The 21,127-nt window shown below is 39.6% G+C and overlaps 1 protein-coding gene across 1 annotated transcript in view; it reads left to right on the forward strand.

Annotated features, from left to right (window-relative positions):
• The window catches only part of LOC115214071 (synembryn-A-like), a 41,623-nt gene that overhangs the window by 958 nt on the left and 19,538 nt on the right, over positions 1-21,127 (forward strand). Inside the window, exons 2-7 of the mRNA XM_029783117.2 lie at positions 13,025-13,072; positions 14,301-14,520; positions 15,797-15,866; positions 17,158-17,233; positions 18,791-18,843; positions 20,208-20,388. Coding sequence (XP_029638977.1) covers positions 13,025-13,072; positions 14,301-14,520; positions 15,797-15,866; positions 17,158-17,233; positions 18,791-18,843; positions 20,208-20,388 — 648 coding nt within the window. The remainder of the gene's footprint in view (positions 1-13,024; positions 13,073-14,300; positions 14,521-15,796; positions 15,867-17,157; positions 17,234-18,790; positions 18,844-20,207; positions 20,389-21,127) is intronic.

Here is a 21,127-nt window from a genome sequence, read left to right on the forward strand (position 1 = left end):
TATATATTAGTGTTTTTTTATAAGCTTAAGGCTTATAAACGATCACCATACAATGACTGATCGCTTATAAGCTTTAAGCTTATAAAAATTATTATTATTATTATTATTATTATTATTATTATTATTATTTACAGAATTATAAAAATCGATGCTTAACAAAATTTCTCGCAGCAAAAAAAAATATGCATACACAGACACACACATAGACAGGTAAATAGATAGATATATAGAGATAGATAGATAGATAGATAGATAGATAGATAGATAGATAGATAGATAGATAGATGATATAGATAGATAGATAGATGATATAGATAGATAGATAGATAGATAGAGAGATAGACAGATAGATTAGAGAGAAAGATAGATAGATAGATAGATAGAATAAGTAGTGTATATTTTGAAGCATGTTCATTGCAGTTTGTGTGCACAAATTCATATTGCAGTGTTAGTGAACCATGACAATTCTATTCTCTTTGACCACGGTCATTGTAGCAGGCTTAACACATCCATCCATCCATCATGTCATATGCAAGTGAGTGGACACACGAAAGAAAGTGGGGTCACATGTAGTATTTTAAACAAACAGTTTTAATTCAGTTCCATGCAGGTTATAGTTTCGAAGCTGGTATCGATCTGGGTTCGTTCCACGAGTCTACGAAACTTTAAGTTGTATGGAGCCAAGCCAAATTACCATTCCACACTCATACACATGTCAACATATAATCTGTTGGTGATCGTTTATTATGTTTGAGAGGGTGTGTCTTTGAAGATTATTCTTTCTTTCTTTATGTACAGGTATGTTGTTATACACACCTGCATTATGTACCTACTCTGTCTCTCTCTCTCTCTCTCACACACACACACCTGTATGTGTGTGGTTTATATAAAACTTGGTAACTGACATTTAAGTGTTATTAACTAGACCATTAATCATAGCGGTACTACTTAATTAGAGTGGGCCCGGTGCGCGCACTCGCGTACTCGCGCATCCGCACTAGCTAGTCGTGACTAGTCGATCCTACAGCGACCACCTAGCAAAGTAAATAAAACACAAAATAAATAATTTTTTTACACAAAATAAATTTTTTTTTTTTAAAAACAAAGTAAAAGCAATAACACAAAGTAAGGATCGACTAGTCACGACTAGCTAGCGAGTGCGCGCACCGGGACCACTCTTCTTAAGTAGAACCTTATCATAGCTTATTGTCAGAACCAAATATTGTAAGATTACATTAAAATTCCGTCTGTATTATTCACAATGTCCTTAAGTCCTGTTGTAATCTCACATTGACAGTTTCTACGAAATATATATATACACAGTCAAGTCGGTCTTATTAATAAGTTCTCAGACATACACACAGGCTTTTATTGGTAAATCTATAGTTTCACACCAGACTCGATTTCGGCACTAATTATTTGTTTATATTAAGTATGTCAATTAGTGCAGCAATTATATTCTTTTACTTGTTTCAGTCATTTGACTGCGGCCATGCTGGAGCACTGCCTTTAGTCGAGCAAATCGACCCCGGGACTTATTCTTTGTAAGCCCAGCACTTGTTCCATCGGTCTCCCCCGCCAAACCGCTAAGTAACGGGGACACAAACACACCAGCATCGGCCGCCAAGCAATGCCAGAGGGACAAACACAGACACACAAACACACCCACACATATATATATATATATACATATATACGACAGGCCTCCTTCAGCTTCCGTCCACCAAATCCACTCACAAGGCCCTGGTCGGCTCGAGGCTACAGCAGAAGGCACTTGCCCAAGATGCCACGCAGTGTATATTATGTGTACCTGTTGCTTTGGTGTATGTTATTTCCATAATTAAACCTCGTTTAATCCTAAATTATGATATATAATCCCTATATACTTACTTACATGGATGGTAATCCTTTAGAGATGGTATATCAAAGTTGAAACTATTTGTTCGCCAATTTCCTTAAAAAAAAAAAATTATTCCTTTAATTTATTTTCCACCTGAATCGCTTATATTTATGTATAATTGTGTGTCTGTGTTTATGTGCATGTATGTATAATGGTATATGTACACTTACATACACAAAAATGAATAAACAAGCCATTCAGCTGCAATATATCTTTATATATAAAAGAGAGGTTGTGTGCTGTCTGTCTCCTATGATTTAGATTTCTAACTACTCCCATATTTTGCGGTGCAGTTTAACCAAAACCGGGTATCTTATAGTCGTGATTCATATAGAGCCCTTCTGGGTATTAGCGCGCGTCTACGATGAGTCTACGATTTTAAAAATAATTTACCATCATTTTTTTCCATTTTAATGCATTTTTTCGCTATTATATAAGGGAAGCAACTCTCTAAAAATGTCTACGATGAGTCAACGATTTAAAAAAAAATTTACCATAATTTTTTTTCCATTTTTAATGCATTTTTTTGCTACTTTTTGGCTATAACTCTCTAAAAATGCTTAAATAGTTACTTCCCTTACAAACCCGAGCAACGCCGGGCGATACTGCTTGTATATTATATATTAAAGAAATAAAAATAATATTACGGTTGAGGTTTGGATAGCTGCTGCCAAATGTTTAAATTAAACAACCTACTACTTTAACCAACATACTCTAGCTACAAATAACGAACTGTTTTTTTACTGTCTACCATCTTAGATTATTTTATTATTTATGATTTTAATTCTCTCCTTGACAAATTCTTAATCCGATCTTCTAAATCCAGGGAAACAAAACTCTGACACTTCGTATCTCTCGTAGTTTTTTAGTCGATCGATGAAAACAACATCCAAGCTTTATTTCTTTTCTTTTTTTTTTAATCTTTTGTTGTTACATATTTCAGTCATTTGAGTGTGGCCGGGGCCCCACCTTGAATGATTTTAGTCGAACAAATCGTAACCAAGACTTATTTTTGCTTTAAAGCCTGGTACTCATTCTATCAGTTTCTTTTGCCGAAACACTAGGTTACGGGGACATAAACACACCAACACCCGATGTCAAGCAGGTGTGGGGACACAAAGACAGACATACACACACATTTATATGCTGGGCTTCTTTCAGTTTCCGTCTACCAAATCCACTCGCAAGGCTTCGGTTGGCCTGAGTCTATAGTAGAAGATACTTGCCCAAGGTGCCACACAGTGGGACTGAACTTCAAACCATGTGGTTGGGAAGCAAGCTTCTTACCACACAGCCACACAGTCTGTGTGTTCAACAATTGTCTCAAACTTTTATCAACCACCCACTCTGATTTCCTCAGTCAATTCAAGTTGTTGTCATTTGTCACAAAGGATGAAAGGTCTGTAGCACTTGAGGGGTGCAAGTCTCATCCCTTACATTAAATTATTTGTCAAAGGAAAAGCCAAGACTTCAAATATCTTTAAACACCATAAAAATTGCAATAATATATATATATATATTTCTTCAAGGCAATTTGGTAGCCTTGGAGCTAGTCGCTGTAGTTAAATGGTGTGAACCAAATGCTGTCTCGTTCCAGCATAGTGTAGCTTCGCCACATGGTGGCAGCTTGAGGAGAGATGTGAGAACGCATCTATTCTGTTCGCTGTCAGCTTCAAGAGAGATCGATGCACGAGAAGTTTTTGCTGCTGGTAGTTTTTTGTGCATGCGCATGAGGGAACTTCTGGTGGCCTCCCGGAAGAAATCCAACTCTGCGCATGCGCGCTGAAGACTTCCAGAATGGCATCACTACACATTTAATGTTTATAAATGAAAAGGTAGTGCTCTTAAACTTATGCTCACTTCTGCTGAGAACAAGGATGGAATTATTATGGTTAATATTGTTTCGAATTTTGGCACAAAGGCAGCAATTTTAATATTAGTAGAACAGTTGATTGCATCGACCCCAGTACTTGAACTTGCATTCTAGTCTATCAACCTCAAAAGGAGTAAAGGTAAAGTTGACCAGGCGCAGGAGTGGCTGTGTGGTAAGTAGCTTACTAACCAACCACATGGTTCCCAGTTCAGTCCCACTGCGTGGCATCTTGGGCAAGTGTCTTCTGCTATAGCTCCGGGCCGACCAATGCCTTGTGAGTGGATTTGGTAGACGGAAACTGAAAGAAGTCTGTCGTATATATGTATATATATATATATATGTATGTGTGTGTGTGTTTGTGTGTCTGTGTTTGTCCACCCAGCATTGCTTGACAACTGATGCTGGTGTGTTTACGTCCCCATCATTTAGTGGTTCGGCAAAAGAGACCGATAGAATAAGTACTGGGCTTACAAAGAATAAGTCCCGGGGTCGATTTGCTCAACTAAAGGCGGTGCTCCAGCATAGCCGCAGTCAAATGACTGAAACAAGTAAAAGAGTAAAAGAGAGAGAGTAAAGAGCAATAATTGAACTCGAAGAGTAATGAGTTGGAAGAGATACCACTAAACACTTTGCCTGACACTCTAAGGATTCTGCCAGATTTCTGCCTTCTGTGTGTGGTTTATTTTGAATTGGAATAAAGCAGTGAGCTGGCAGGGTTGTTACTGTGCTAGGCAAAATGCTTGGTGGCATTTCATTATCTTTATGTTCTGAGTTCAAATTCCACCAGGGCCAGCTATGCCTTTCATCCGAGGGTTGATGTAATTAGAATTTATAAGCCTTATAAACCCTAAAAATTCTCTCTATCACTGCCTATGGGCATAGCGTAGTGGATAAAGGCATTGGTTAATGTAGTGCAGTCACCTTGAGGTTCTGGGTTCAAACCCAGGCAAAGCACTAAGGAGAATCACAAGACACTTGAAAAAGGCTGGAGCATACAACAGCCAAAGCACAGTGAAAGCAACAATCGAGATAAGGACACCAGTGTATATAATATATATTTCTCATCTCAGAAATATAGAATCGTATTAATCCTACAGTATATTAAATAATCCTACCTACGCAATATTTGCATGTGAAGTATCTGTGTAAACAGAAGCACTTTCATACGAGTACACAAGTGTTTTTATACTAGTACATAGGCACATACATCTTTAATGCAAGAGCATAGCCATTTGGACTGTAATGTAACCTATTTTTAATTGAATCCTTGGCAAAAAATATTTTCATTATTTCCGTTGCACATAAATCACAAGGCTTCTTATTACCATTGTTAGATTTGGCCTTTTTAAGTAATTCCCATCTAAATTAATAAAATTACATTAAAATTAATAAAATCCCTGTTAATAACATTACAATTTGCATTATAGCTACCTTCAACATGATTAGTACTATTATTATTATTATTATTACATATTAATTTAACTCCACTCAGAGATGTTTTACATGAGGTTAGGGGTTGTAGAATAAGATAATTTGACAGTATACCTGTTTAAGTTTTTATAATATCTATGTTCTACTGGAAAGTGCTTCTTGTGTAAAGAAAATTTTGTGTTTGCAGCTGATAGAAACAGGTTCTCTTTAAAATCGATAAAAACCAATATTTTGCAATAATAGATTGAGTAACCTTTGAAAATATGTGTACATGTGCTTGCATTAGAATGCAAGTTAATGCAAGTTGGTTTGTATGCATGGATCTTGGATACATATACATGCTTGTATGCACATATATGTGTGTGTGTGTAGTATGTAATTATCTGTGTGCCTACAGGTGTGTATATGTGTATTTATATTAGTAGCAATAAAATGTTAATTGGGAAAGTTGCATCACATGATGATAATAGAAAATTACAGGACAAAATAAAATCAAGATATGTAGAAAATCTTTTGATTGAGACAAGATGTGCAAGGAATAACACTAAGAGGAAAATAATAATAATAATGATAATAATAATAAATGCCCTGATGCAGTACCAGACAGTGGCTCTCATGGCTCCTGATCTTAACTGATTGGAAGTGTTATCATGTACATTGTTTTGTCTTGGTATAAAAGTTGTCTTGGTATAAAAGTTGGGCTGCAGCAAATATTCTGCTCAATACTGCAGATTTGCTTGTCAGTTGTTTGACCTTAACCAGTTGAGCATGTCCCTTAGTGGCTGACGATATGTGCATCTCTGATCATGAGCAGAAGTAGTGGGGGAACATCATAGCCATACGTTGAGAGGAATTCTTTGGAGTTTGAATAATTCAGCTCTGGAAACATGGGTGTTTCGTTCAACATCCTTAAATAACCCTTATTCAGGGACCTTTTGAGTGGGATGGATTACTCGACCAGAAGAAAATTCTAACTGGGCTCCACCATGTTGTGCACTTATGGTTGTGATGCATGTGCCTAGTGTACCCTTATCAGACGGGTAGTCATGATGGGTATACTGGACTTTGTATATTTTACCCCAGTGTCATTTTGATGGCATGAACTGCTCTCTCACTCAATAATAATAATAATAATAATGATAATAATGTTTGGTCTTTCATTCAATTAAAAACAGAAAAAAGTGAGATTGAAAAGAGAAAAGCAGATTGAAGAAGACAAGAAATGAAGGAGGATAGAGGCAATAGTGTTTCTCCTCCCCGCAACCTTTGTCTTTCCTTCAGCAGAAGATAATAAATTGGGGGAGGGAGAGAAAGAAAGAGTAGACAATATTACTAACAGTAAATAGAGAGTGCAGATTAAGAAGAGAGTAATGCACAAAGTGCTGGAGAGTCAGTGAATATGAGAGGAGATAGGAGACAGAAAGTGAGGTTGAGTGAGGCAGTGGGGCCTTCTTAGTAAAAGCCCCAGTGAGCAGGAGAGAGAAAGGGTAGACAAAAGCAGTAATAGTAGAGAGGAAGATAGATGGAGATTGTGAAAGAGGGAGAGTGGAGGATAGATGATACTGGTGGCAGTAAAGAAAGATAGAAAGAGAAAGAGAGAAATGTTAATAGTGATAATAGAGAGGAAGAAGAAGAAGAGAACCTGTCACAGAATTTGATAACAAATTATCATTAAGAAAACAGAGCGGCATTAAGAAAACATAGATATTATAAAAACTTAAACAGGTATACTGTCAAATTATCTTATTCTACAACCCCTAACCTCAAATATGAAATATAGAAAAGTATTCACAGAGAGAGAGAGAGATGACGACAGTTTGCTACAATCATTACGGTAGATGATAGAATTAAAGGTTTTGCTGCTTCCTTACTTTAAAAGACCATAAGTTTGCTTCAGTTTGCTGTAAATGTAGGATTATTAACCCTTTCATTACCGTATTTCTGTTGAGATGCTCTCTGTTTATTTCAATTACTTTTAAATATAACAAAGAATTTAGTAAAATAACTTAGTTATCATTAAGCTAGTGTTAGGAACATAAGTTGTGACTAAGGTTTGATGGAAGATTTTAATTTAAAACTTAGCAAAACAAGACATTTGTACTACAGAGCCAGAGGCGGTTTCGGCTGGGTTGGTAATGAAAGGGGGTTAAGAATTGTTTCTTTATTATATACTTTAATTGTTTTGTAACCATATTTCTGTTGAGATGCTCCGAGTTTCTTTCAAATAATTTTAAATATAACAAAGGATTTAGTAAAATAACTTAGTTATCATTAAGCTAGTGTTAGGAACATAAATTGTGACTAAGGTTTGGTGGAAGATTTTAATTAAAACCTTTTGAAAACAAGACATTTGTACTCAAAGCCAGAGGCAGTTTCAGTCGGGTTGGTATCGAAAGGGTTAATCCTACTAAGAATGAAGTAGACAGAGTTAGCAAGGTTACACTCAATCCAATAAATAATTGTGTTATAATAAAAATTGTTAATCTTCCTCTCTGGAAAAATAGTGCATTGGGCTCCTGTGTATGCTGTGACCAGGTTGCCATGATTGGATGCCATTCCTAAAGCTGACCACTTTACAGAGTGTACTGGGTGCTTTTCTCATGGCACCAGAACTAGTGAGATCACCAAGTACTTACAAGACAAGACTCCTTGATGGAGTTGCGGTGCAGAATTGAGGGAAGTGGCATTGTGCCAGGTGTTGGTACGTTAAAGCATGGAAGGGGGACAGAAATAGATGTCTTGCTGCTGAGGTGATACATGGTTCAGCTTCTTGTCCCTTTTCCTGCCACTTGAACAGGAAAAGGTGAAAGGATGCTGGAAATGAGGCATCAGAGCATGCCCTCAAGGTACAAGACTGTGGATAAGGAGAGAGTAGAGATAGAGAATCAAAGATGACTGAGAATTCGAAAGGAGAGGGACACACTGTAGAGATGAGGATGGGAGCAATTGCAGTGAGTGAATGATGAACATGGATGTTAGCAGGGACAATGGGGAATCTCCGTTTGGAACAATGTAAGGAAAATAAGGGAGGATCAAAGAAGAGGTTCTACATAAAAGGGGGCTGGAGAATGACAGTATAATAAAACTGGAGATAGATGATAAATAGGGAGATCATCATCATCATCATCGTTTAACGTCCGCTTTCCATGTTAGCATGGGTTGGATGATTTGACTGAGGACTGGCGAACCAGATGGCTGCACCAGACTCCAATCTGATCTGGCAGAGTTTCTACAGCTGGATGCCCTTCCTAACGCCAACCACTCCAAGAGTGTAGTGGGTGCTTTTATGTGCCACCAGCACGAGGGCCAGTCAGGCGGTACTGGCAACGGCCACGCTCAAATGCTGTTTTTTATGTGCCACCTGCACAGGAGTGAGTCCAGCGGCACAGGCAACAACCTCGCTCGAATGTTTTTTGTTTTTATTGAAAGAAAAGGCATGGTGGCAGAGGTACACCGGGTGGATATAGTGAGTTACAATAAAAAGGAGGGTGTCAGGGTGAAACATGAGAGGGTGTTCATGGAAAAGGGACGTTCAGTGTAAATATAGTGGCAAGGGATGGTGCTGGGAGTTCATTCATGTGTGTGTGTGTTTCCATGGGCATTCATATATGTACTTACTAGTGGTTTGGTTAGATTACTCCATAAGGAATATCAGGCTTGGTTTCCCAGTTTCTCTGGACAGGTCAACAGTGTCTATTGCTGGATTACTCATTTTTACCAGCTGAGTGGACTTGAGCAACATGAAATGAAGTGTCTTGCTCAAGGACACAATGCATTACTTGGTCCAGGAATAGAAACCACAATCTTGCAATCATGAGTGCAACACTCCTAACCACTAAGCCATGCTCCTCCACTTACTACAGGTTTGTTTCACTGTATATATTAATATTGTTCCTTAAAAGAAAGGCGGCGAGCTGGCAGAAACGTTAGCATGCTGGGCGAAATGCTTAGCAGTATTTCGTCTGCCATTACGTTCTGAGTTCAAATTCCACCAAGGTCGACTTTGCTTTTCATCCTTTTGGGGTCAATTAAATAAAGTACCAGTTTCATACTGGGGTCGATGTAATCAACTTAATCCGTTTGTCTGTCCTTGTTTGTCCCCTCTGTGTTTAGCCCCTTGTGGGCAATAAAGAAATATATATTGTTCCTTAAAAGGAAGAACTTTAACCTTTGACCAGGGCTTTTCCTGGAATAGAAAACCCATGTTCTACACATATTTCATTATAAATGTGGCTTGGACACAGCTAGGTTTATGTGACAAAAGAAACCAGCAGGATTAGACTACATCATCATCGTTCAACATCTGCCTTCCATGCTGGCATGTGTTGGACGGTTTGACAGGAGCTGGTAAGGCCAGGAGCTGCACCAGACTCCTGTTTCTGTATTGGCATGGATTTTATGGCTGGATGCCCTTCCTAACACCCACCACTCCAAGAGTGAACTGAGTGCTTTTTTATGTGGCACCAGCATAGGTGAGGTCAGTTTTGGCATGATTTTTCACAGCTGGATGCCCTTCCAAATGCCAACCACTTTACAGTGTGTACTGGATGCTTTTTACATGGTACCAGCACTGGCATGGTCACCAAGTAACTTATAAAATAGCAAAAGATTGGATGGCAACAAGCTTCATGCTCTGAGACAGCATGTCTCTGATCTGGGAGGCAACCTGCTGCAATAATTTCTCTGGTGGAAACCTGGTGAAATCTACTATTACTGCTTTTGTTTACCCTTTCTCTGTCCTGTTCACTGGGGTTTTTACTAAGAAGGCACCACTGCCTCAGTCAACCTCACTTTCTGTCTCCTATCTCTTCTCATATTCACTCACTCTCCAGCACTTTGTGCATTATTCTCTGGTGGCAACCTGGTGAAATCAGCATTAAGCCCAGGTTTTTTGGTGCCATATAAAAGGCACTCATATGGGTGCCACTTAAAGAGTACCTGTGCTGGTGTCATTTAAAAATCACTGGTGCTGATGCCACATATAAATCACCCATGCTGGTGCTACATAAAATGTATCTGGTACACTCTGTAAAATGGCTGGTATTAGGAAGAGCATCCAACCATTGAGACCATGCTACAGCAGACAATTGGAGCCTGGTGGATCTCTCTAGCTTGCCAGCTCCTGTGAAAGCATCCAACCCATGCCAGCACAAAAAACAAACATTAACTGATGATGATGATGATGATGATGATGATGAGGCAGAGGCTAGCAAACGTAATCCCAATTGCTCTTTGATATTTTTTTTTCAAAAAGGTTTCCTACCCTCGGTCCCTGTAGCACCTTCCTACTCAGTTTGATTAGGATAGAGTTTGCCAACTACAAGAACGGCCCTTTTAAGGTAGAATGGCTTTTTTAGGACATCTTTGGAGTAACATTTTCATTATTCAGTCTGCCAAAATTACAGAGTATTTGCATAACTCACTGTAATATATATGTTTTGCAAACAACTTGCACATGCAAGTGCTACCAGTCAAGAGCTCCGCATAACGGAATCCAGCAAGTGTATGGGGTCATCGGGAGAGAATGCACGCCATTTTGGGGCCTACCTCAATGGCATCAATGTGTACCGGCCCCCCTCGTTGATATGAGGCGCCACTTGCTCAATCAACTGGTTATCAAATAGAGCACAATATTCTTCTAGCCATTGCTCATCATCTCTTTTTAGCCAAATCAAGTGGCTAGCCTCTTCCACTGTAGTTTAGATGTCAATCATGGTGGTCATGTGATTGATTTATGATTAAAGTTTAATTATTGCTGATATGATTCTTACTGGGAATGTTTATACTTCTTTTTATCTTCTTTTATTTTAGTCATTGAACAGTGGCCATGCTGGGGCACCACTGTGAAAGGTTTAGTGAGCAAATCAACCCTAATACTTTTTTTTATCATATCCTGGTACTCACTCTGTTGGTCTCTTTTGCCAAACTGCTAAGTTCAGGAGATGTAAACAAATCAACACTGATTGTCAAATAACACACACACACACAGACATTTATATCCAACCCATACCAGCATGGAAAAGTGGACGTTAAATGATGATGATGATGGTGATCATGATCATCATCATCATCATCGTTTAACGTCCGCTTTCCATGCTAGCATGGGTTGGACAGTTCAACTGGGGTCTGGGGAGCCCGAAGGCTGCACCAGGCCAGTCAGATCTGGCAGTGTTTCTACAGCTGGATGCCCTTCCTAACGCCAACCACTCCGAGAGTGTAGTGGGTGATTTTATGTGCCACTGACACAGGTGCCAGACGAGGCTGGCGAACAGCCACGCTCGGATGGTGTTTTTATGTGCCACCGACACAGGTGCCAGACGAGGCTGGCAGACGGCCACGCTCGGATGGTGTTTTTATGTGCCACCAACACAGGTGCCAGATGAGGCTAGGCACAAGAGTGGCTGTGTGGTAAGAAGCTTACTTACCAACCACATGGTTCAGTCCCACTGCATGGCACCTTGGGCAGGTGTCTTCTATTATAGCCTTAGGCCAACCAAAGCCTTGTGAGTGGATTTGATAGACAGAAACTGAAAGAAGCCTTTTGTATACATATGGAGATATATTTATGTGTTTGTGTTTGTCCCTCCCATCATCACTCAACAACCGGTGTTGGTGTGTTTATGTCCCTGTGACTTAGCAGTTCAGCAAAAGAGTATGATAGAATAAGTACCTGGGGTGGATTCATTTGACTAAAAATTCAATGTGGTGCCTCAGCATGGACACTGTCAAATGACCAACACAGATAAAAGATATGTATATATATATATATATATATATATAGAGAGAGAGAGAGAGAGAGAGGAGAGAGAGAGAGAGATGATGAACTTCCACTCATCTTCTGTTGACCAAATCCCACTCACAAAGGCTTTGGTCAGTCCTGAACTATAGCAGAAGATACTTGTCCAAGGTGCCATGTACTAGAACTGAACCCAAGACGATGTTGTTGCAAAGCCCCTCCCTAACCGTGTAGCCATGCTGGTGCTTGTAATTTAAAGAGAAAAATGTTAGCTTTTTTGTACATAATAATTTGTAGTTTGTGAAAGAATTAAGAAGAATTTTTGAGAGACTGATTGTTAATGAAGGCATAAAATTGGTGCTTATTACTAACTCTCACTGATCAACAGAAGGCAGCATGTATAATTCTATAAAATGTACCTCTTTGATTCTTGAAACCATTACAGATTCATTGCTTGCAATAAAGCTATTCAGAGTATAGGTGTAGGAGTGTCTGTGTGGTAAGTAGCTTGCTTATGAACCACATAGTTCCGGGTTCAGTCCCACTGCATGGCACCTTGGGCAAGTGTCTTCTACTATAGCCTTGGGCCGACCAAAGCCTTGTGAGTGGATTTGGTAGACGGAAACTGAAAAGAAGCCCATCATATGTATGTATGTATGTATGTATATATATATATATATATATATTATATATATATATATGTGTGTGTGTGTGTGTGTATGTTTGTGTGTTTGTGTTTGTCCCCCAACATCGCTTGACAACCGATGCTGGTGTGTTTACATCCCCGTAACTTAGTGGTTCGGCAAAAGAGACTGATAGAATAAGTACTAGGCTTCCAAAGAATAAGTCCTGGGGGTGATTTGCTCAACTAAAGGCGGTGCTCTAGCATGGCCACAGTCACATGACTGAAACAAGTAAAAGAGTAAAGAGAGAGTATTCTTTGTCATCAAATATTATGTTTATGTATTTGTCATATTTCTTGAGACATACCAATGTCATATCATCCAGTTGGTGTCTAGAAATCATTCTAATCAATTCAAATATTGTTTCCATTTTGCTATTGTCTTCTTTTCTGTTCTTTCAGAATGCCATGACAGTGAACTTTCCTTCTACAAAAGATTCTCAGACCCAGGTATTTAATGTCTGTTTATAAATCTGTTTATTACATATTGAAATTATGTAGGTTTTACTTATTACATAGCGTAAATAATACAGGTATTGTTTACATTATGTATATGGATGCTAAATGTTTAAAAAAAATCAAGTTTCCCGTGCCAGTAGCACATAAAAAGCACCATCCGAATGTGGCTGATGCCAGTGCTGCCTGACTGGCTCCTGTGCCAGTGGCATGTAAAAAGCACCCACTACACTCTCGGAGTGGTTGACGTTAGGAAGGGCATCCAGCTGTAGAAACTCTGCCAGATCAGATTGGAGCCTGGTGCAGCCTCCTGGCTTGCCAGTCCCCAGTCAAACCGTCTAACCCATGCCAGCATGGAAAACGGACGTTAAACAATAATGATGACAAGAAAGTAAATTTCAAACCCATTATAGCTGTGAAAACAGCAGAAAGATAGGGTATTTTTCTGTCTTATTAGGGTAAAAATACCCAATCTTTCTGATGTTTTCACAGCTGTTCTGCGTTTGAAATTTACTTTCTTGTTTTGTAAAATACCAAACACATTTGACACTTGCAAAGGATATAACTTGGTATAAACATTATTAGGAAAATTTTCCCACCTTATTTCATAGTTCATAATCAAAAAGTAAAAAAAAAAACTGGAAATTATTTTCTATATTGGATGTCTGGAGATATGCTGTGACTGCGAAGACCCGACAAATAACGTGAGTTCATGGCTGTTTCCTGCACCAGCTTCACATAGCAGCCCCAGCCCATCCAAAGTACCTTGGATCGTAGGGTGACCTGCTGTGCTTGAGGAGACCTATTGAGTCAAGTTCATCAACATGAAAAAAATCAAATGGAAATTGTAGTTGTGATACCTGTGCTGGTGGCACGTTAAAAGCACCATCCGTATGTGGCCGATGCCAGTGCTGCCTTGACTGGCTTCTGTGCCAGTGGCACGTAAAAAGCACCAATTGATTGTGGCCGTTGCCAGTCTCCCCTGGCACCTGTGCCGGTGGCATGCAAAAAGCACCCACTACACTCACAGAGTGGTTGGCATTAGGAAGGGCATCCAGCTGTAGAAACTCTGCCAGATCAGACTGAGCCTGGCGCAGCCTTCTGGCTTCCCAGACCCTGGTCGAACCGTCCAACCTATGCTAGCATGGAAAATGGACGTTAAACGATGATGATAATGAAGATGATGATGATTAATTATATATTATTTTGTTTCTTTAACCAGGAAATTATTGCAGCTCTTTGTCAAAAACTTGGAGAAAAACGATCGGCTCGCTGCAACTCTGAGTGTCTAAAAACCATTCGCATCTTTAGCCGTGATACGGTCTTGGCAGATGTTTTGGCTCTTGACTCTACATTGACTCTGTTGATGACTCATGCCTGGTTTCACCAAACCGCTGAGGAGAGTGACAAAATAACCACTTTGAAGGATGAGGACACGGAAGGTAATCTCTCGTTTTGCATATCAGTGTATGTGTGTATGTGTGTCTGTGTGCGCGTGCGTGCCTTTTACTTTTTATTTGTATCAGTCATTGGACTGTGGCCATGCTGGGGTACCATCTTGAAGGGTTCAGTTGAACAAATTGACCCCACTACCTATTTTTTAAAAGTCTGGTACATATTCTATCAGTGTCTGAACCACTAGTTACAGGGATGTAAACAAACCAACATTGGTTGTAAAGCTTTAGGTGGGTGACACAACTGCAAAGACAGCCACACACACATACACATGATGGGCTTCCACACAGTTTCTGTTTAACAAATTTACTTGCAAGGCTTTTGTTGGCCTGGGCTATGATAGAAGATTCTTGCCCAAGGTGCCTTGCAGTGGGACTGAACCTAAAAACCTCACAGTTAAAGCAAACCTCTTACTCCATAGTCATGCCTATAACTACATCTGTACCAATGCCACACCAACAGCCAATAGCCTGGAAATTTAGATGCAGAAACATTAGAGGAAAAACTGAAAATGTAGAGCAGAAACTGCTTAAATAAAAGAAAAACTCAAATTGTGATTGTCATAAATTTATGACATAATTATATATCTCTCTCTATATAAAGCTTAAGTTGTCCATGTATGGCAGGTTTGGTAGCCTTCAACTAACACTATCTCCTCCGAGACCCTGTGGTACAAGTTGGCCGAAATTGAGAGTATGATAGAAGAGGGCTTAACACCAAAAATTATTTACATCAAAAAGATGCTTTTTTTTCTATGAAAATCCCTATTTTTACGATTTTTTTACTGCTGTGTCACCATTTTTCGGTGTATTTCAGCCAGAAAAATGTTCACTTAAAGAGAATAACAAGCTACATAATGGAAAACTTTTACTTTTCAAAAATTCTAATTCTAAAGGGTCAAAACAAACTCGAGCAATGCCGGGCGATACTGCTAGTATAAATATATATGCTGAACAGGAGAATACATGTTTCACTACTTTATCCCATTCAGTTGTAGGGACCTTGTTTTGTGATTACTTGGTAACTCACTAATGCTGGTGCCAGTAAAAAAAAAATCCCCCAGTACACTCTGGAAAGGGGTTGGCATTAGGAAGGGCATCCAGCTATAGAAACCATATGTAGACATTGAAGCTCAATGCAGCCGTCTTACTTGTCAGTTGCTGTTGAATTGTCTGACCCATGCCAGCATGGAATGTAGATGTTAAATGATGTTGATGAAGATGATGGTGGAACATTGAGTGATCTTATTTTGTTCTTCTTCAGTTATAATTGAAGCCCAGAAGTGTCTTTGTAACATCATATATAACAGTAAAAAAGCTCAACATATTTGTAGGTAAGTCTTATATTTTTAAAAACCTTTTCTCGTTTTTTTTTGTCTTTGAATTGTAAGATTCTTGTTGTAAACAGGTTTTGTTATGTATTGGGAGGGTCATTATGTCAATAATAAACACATGCACTGATTTTATTTCACAGATGCACACACACACATGTGTATGTGTGTATGTATGTATGTATGTATGTATATATATATATATATATATAATATATATATATATATATATATATATATATATCAAATATAAATTTAAAACAGAACACAAAGGATATCGCAGTTTCAAGCTTTATAAACAATCTGTTATTACATCATTATTTATAAAGCTTGAAACACGTGTACCACGATATCCTTTGTGTTCTGTTTTTAATTTATATTTGATATATTCTCTCACCTCTGCCACTATCTGGCATATACAGGTGCTTACACTTATCAAGTATTCACTATAAGCACCATCCGTTCGTGGCCGTTTGCCAGCCCTGTCTGGCCCCCGTGTCGGTGGCATGTAAAAGCACCATCCGTTCGTGCCCGTTGCCAGCCTCGCCTGGCTCCCGTGCCGGTGACACGTAAAAGTACCATCCGTTTCGTGGCCGTTTGCCAGCTCTATCTGGCCCCCGTGTTGGTGGCACGTAAAAGCACCATCCGTTCGTGTCCGTTGCCAGCCTCGCCTGGCCCCGTGCCGGTGACACGTAAAAGCGCCATCCGTTCGTGGCCGTTTGCCAGCTCTGTCTGGCACCTGTGTGGGTGGCACGTAAAAAGCACCCACTACACTCACGGAGTGGTTGGCGTTAGGAAGGGCATCCAGCCGTAGAAACACTGCCAGATCTGACTGGGCCTGATGAAGCCTTCCAGCTTCACAGACCCCAGTTGAACCGTCCAACCCATGCTAGCATGGAGAACGGACGCTAAATGATGATGATGATGATGATGATATATATGTATACTTCAAGAGAATGTGTAATAATTCTTTTTTTAGAATGCTGTTATTTATAGCTTTATCTGCTTTGGGTTTCACCATTCTGAAAAGAATTACATATATATCTATATATATATAAACACACATGACAGTGTCCATGCAGTTTGCATCTACCAAATTCACTTACAAGGGATTGGTTAGCCAAGGGCTGTTGTAGAAGACACTTGCCCAAGGAACCATGCAGTGAGATTGAACCCAAAATCCATGTGGTTGCAGAGTGAGCTTCTTAACCACACAGCCATGCCGGCACCCAGTTAAATGTTATTACATCTGTCAGACAATAAAATGTTGTTTTATCTTCTTCTTCTTCTTCAGCGTGAATGGTTGCATTGAAGGAGTGATACAGCGAATGAAAACTTACAAAGATGCCAATTTGAAGCATGACATTAAAGTAAGTTCTATTTAATTAATTCACCCTTAATTAATCCTGTCATACTCATTTTCTGAGTACTTGATCATCATCGTTACTTTAATATGTGTTTGCCCCATACTGATATAGATCCCCATGGGTTAGCAGCACAGCAACTTCGCACTTGTTCCAATGTTCCATAACATCCCTGAGCCCCTATATTTTGAGCACTAACCTCATCATCCCGTTTACATTGGCCATGCTCTTCTCATTTGTTCCAGCTCCTTACATGCTGATTCCAAATCCCAGCACAGTCAACTTTGCTTTTCATCTCTCCATCAGTCATCGACTTCATTGCTTTAACAGCGACATTCCCATGCTTGCATGGGTCAGACAGAATTTGCTGAGGCAGATTTTCTCTACCTGGATGCCCTGCTTGTTGCTAACCTTTACCTTCGTCAAGCACAGTAATATTTCTTCAGGACCTGAAATGTTCTCATAGAATACTGGATGTGAATAACACTGCTTGTATGACTGACAATCATTTACCATTATCATTACCAGCGTCACCTTACTGGCACATGAAAAAACATTTGAGCGAGGTCGTTGCCAGTGCCGCTGGACTGGCTCCTGTGCAGGTGGCACATAAAAAACACTATTTGAGCATGGCCGTTGCCAGTACTACCTGACTAGCCCTCGTGCCGGTGGCACGTAAGAGCACATAAAAGCACCCACTGCACTCTCGGAGTGGTTGGCATTAGGAAGGGCATCTAGCTGTAGAAACCATATCAAATCAGACTGGAGTCTGGTGCAGCCCCACCCCCAAACTTGCCAGCTCTGGTCAAACTGTCCAACCCATGCCAGCTTGGACAATAGATGTTAAATGATGGTGATGATGACATACATACATACACACACACACATACACACACACATATATATATATATATATATATATATATATAAACATACATACATACACACAACATGCTTCTTTCAGTTTCCTTTTACCAAATGCACGAGCAAACCTTTGATCAGCTTGGGGCTAGAGTAAAGGACACAGCTGATAGTGTCCAGGCAGTGGGATTGAACCCCAAACCACATGGTTCAAAAGCAAACTTCTTAATCATGCAGGAGTGACTGTGTGGTAAGAAGCTTGCTTCCAAACCACATGGTTCTGGGTTCAGTTCCTTTGTGTGGTACCTTGGACAAGTGTCTTCTGCTTATAGCTTTAGGCCGACCAAAGCCTTGTGAGAGAATTTGGTTGAAGGAAACTGAAAGAAGCCCATCATGTGCTTGTGTGTGTGTGTGTGTGTCTGTCCCTCAGCACCATTTGATAACCGGTGTTGGTGTGTTTACGTCCCTGTAACTTAGCTGTTTGACAAAAGTGACCAATAGAATAAGTTGATTCATTTGATTGAAAATTCTTCAAGCCTGACCACGGTCTCATGACTGAAACAAGTAAAAGATAATGATATTATAATGTTGAAACTCATTGCTGTTGACCAATTCCTAAGTCAGTATTTCCTCTTTCTTTTGTGCCACCCTTGACTGCTTGGATGTTAAAACAACTGGGTTTTTTTCTAATCTATTTTTCAGTATTTCGATATGAGGCTGCTGTTCTTGTTGAGCGCATTAGTCCCCGAGACCAGGTAAATATCGTCTTCAGTGTTTCTCTGAAATTTATCTTTAATTTGAAATATTAAATTTCTAAATATCTCATAGAGATATGTACAGTGGTGGGGCAATAGAATGGTTGTATACTGTCAACTTAACGTGACAGTAGGGGATTACACTGACGCTGTTTAGCCCTAGGAAGCATCGGCGCTTCCTGTCGGCTTCGACACATTTTGTTCATGTGTCCTCTCCCCTTCGTAAATATATAAGGACACAGGAAAAAAAATGTGTCGAAGCCGACAGGAAGCGTCGATGCTTCCTAGGGCTAAACAGCGGTGGTGTAATCCCCTACTGTCACGCTAAATTGACAGTATACAACTATTCTATCTTTAATTTAACTTTCAACATTGCAACTTCCATTTTATTAATAAATGATTACTTAAAATAATAGCAATGATGATGATAATGGTGGCAGCGGCAATGGTGGTGGTTTAAAATTTTGGTGCAAGGCCAGCAATTACAGGGAGGGGTTAAGTCAATTATATCAATCCCAGTGTGGTGAGATTGTTTTGAGACTTTCCTAATATAAACTTGAAGGAGAATAATGAACACAAGCCAGATATTAACCAAATATTATTTTTCTTTTATGAAACTAACCCACTGAACCAATGTCTGTATCCTCTCTTAAGCTCATCTTGTGTCTTGAAGGTTTTCTCCAGCCCCTCATCACTACCATCTTTATCTTCTTTGCAGCTACTCCCACCCACCCTTATAAGATGCAGGGAAGATTTGTTTCTCCTCTATAGCAAGACACCTGGCCTTCTCCCTTTATCATCACCTGGTATAACACCCCACCACTTAATCAAGGAGCCTTCTTTTCCGGTTCTTTCCTGTCTTGCAAGTTCCTCGGTGATCTCTGTTGTGCTGGTGGCGCAGGAAAAACACCCAGGACACACTATAAAGTTGTAGGGCTTCCAGTTGTAGAAACCATTATACCTGTTTCTTTACTACCCATAAGGGGCTACACACAGAGAGGACAAACAAGGACAGACCAAATGGATTAAGTCGATTATATCGACCCCAGTGCGTAACTGGTACTTATTTAATCGACCCCGAAAGGATGAAAGGCAAAGTCGACCTTGGCAGAATTTGAACTCAGAACGTAGCGGCAGACGAAATACCGCTAAGTATTTCGCCCGGCGTGCTAACGTTTCTGCCAGCTCACCACCGAAACCATTATACCAGCAAGGAATTCTGCTGGAAACTTACTTCTTCTATCATAAGATTTGCTATAAATTCATTAACTTCTCCATTTTCTCCAATGGACTATTTTTTTTTTTTTAACTTGGTTTTGCTTCTGATCTGATTCTTGTCCTTTTTTTTTTTTTTTTTTCAACAGACAGAGAATCCACTTTGAACTTCATGGTTTTAGTTACCTGATGGAAATCATTGACCTTCTGCTTCACGATGCTGAGGAACGCAAGACTGGTCTCACAGACCAAGAAGTTGATCTTTGCTGTGAAGTACTGAAGATTCTTTTCAATCTTACCATGTCTCTCAAGATGAAATCATTAGATGAGGTAAGATAGCTACTTCTTCACTGATTTACAAATGTAGCAAATTTGGTAGAGTTTTTAGTACAGGTGACAAAATGCCTTGTGGTATTTGGTCCAACTCTCTTCACTTTGAGTTCAAATCTACTTAAAGTATTTAAGATTTGCTTTTGGGGTTGATAAAATAAATTACTCGTCCCAAAGTGGTGGATTAGCACTTAGTTATAGTGTGGGACTGGATACCATGTGGATTATGTTTTAGACCTTTACATTGCAAGTTCTTGAGTGGTGGACTTAAGTCATTTCCTGGTCAAATGCTAGCCCCTGGTTTTTGGTTTCCTTTAGCAGAGTTCACTTTGTTGCAAGCATATTTTTTTTTTGTGATTTTGTCCCAAACAAGGCTCGAGGCCATTTGTAGCATAAGGGACTACAAAGGAGGAAAAGAAGGGTCCTATAAATTCAAAAGAATGTAGATTGACAGAAAGGTTAAAGGACTGAATATAATAGGCCAGAGGAAAAGAAGACTATGGTAGTAGGTTCCAGAAAGCACCAGTTCAAGGAAAGAAGCAATTAGAAGAGAAGAACTTGTGACTAACAGGAAGCTGAACAGAGAAATGATGCAGCTGGGCAGGGAAGCGAGGGACAAGTTTAAAACACTTGACAGAGAGGGGTAAACCAGAAAGGTCATCAGGACAACGGTCAAGGAAATCATCATCATCATCATCATCGTTTAACGTCTGTTTTCCATGCTGTCATGGGTTGGACG

The sequence above is a fragment of the Octopus sinensis genome, linkage group LG7 (assembly GCF_006345805.1).
Source record: "Octopus sinensis linkage group LG7, ASM634580v1, whole genome shotgun sequence".
Lineage (NCBI taxonomy): Eukaryota > Metazoa > Mollusca > Cephalopoda > Octopoda > Octopodidae > Octopus > Octopus sinensis.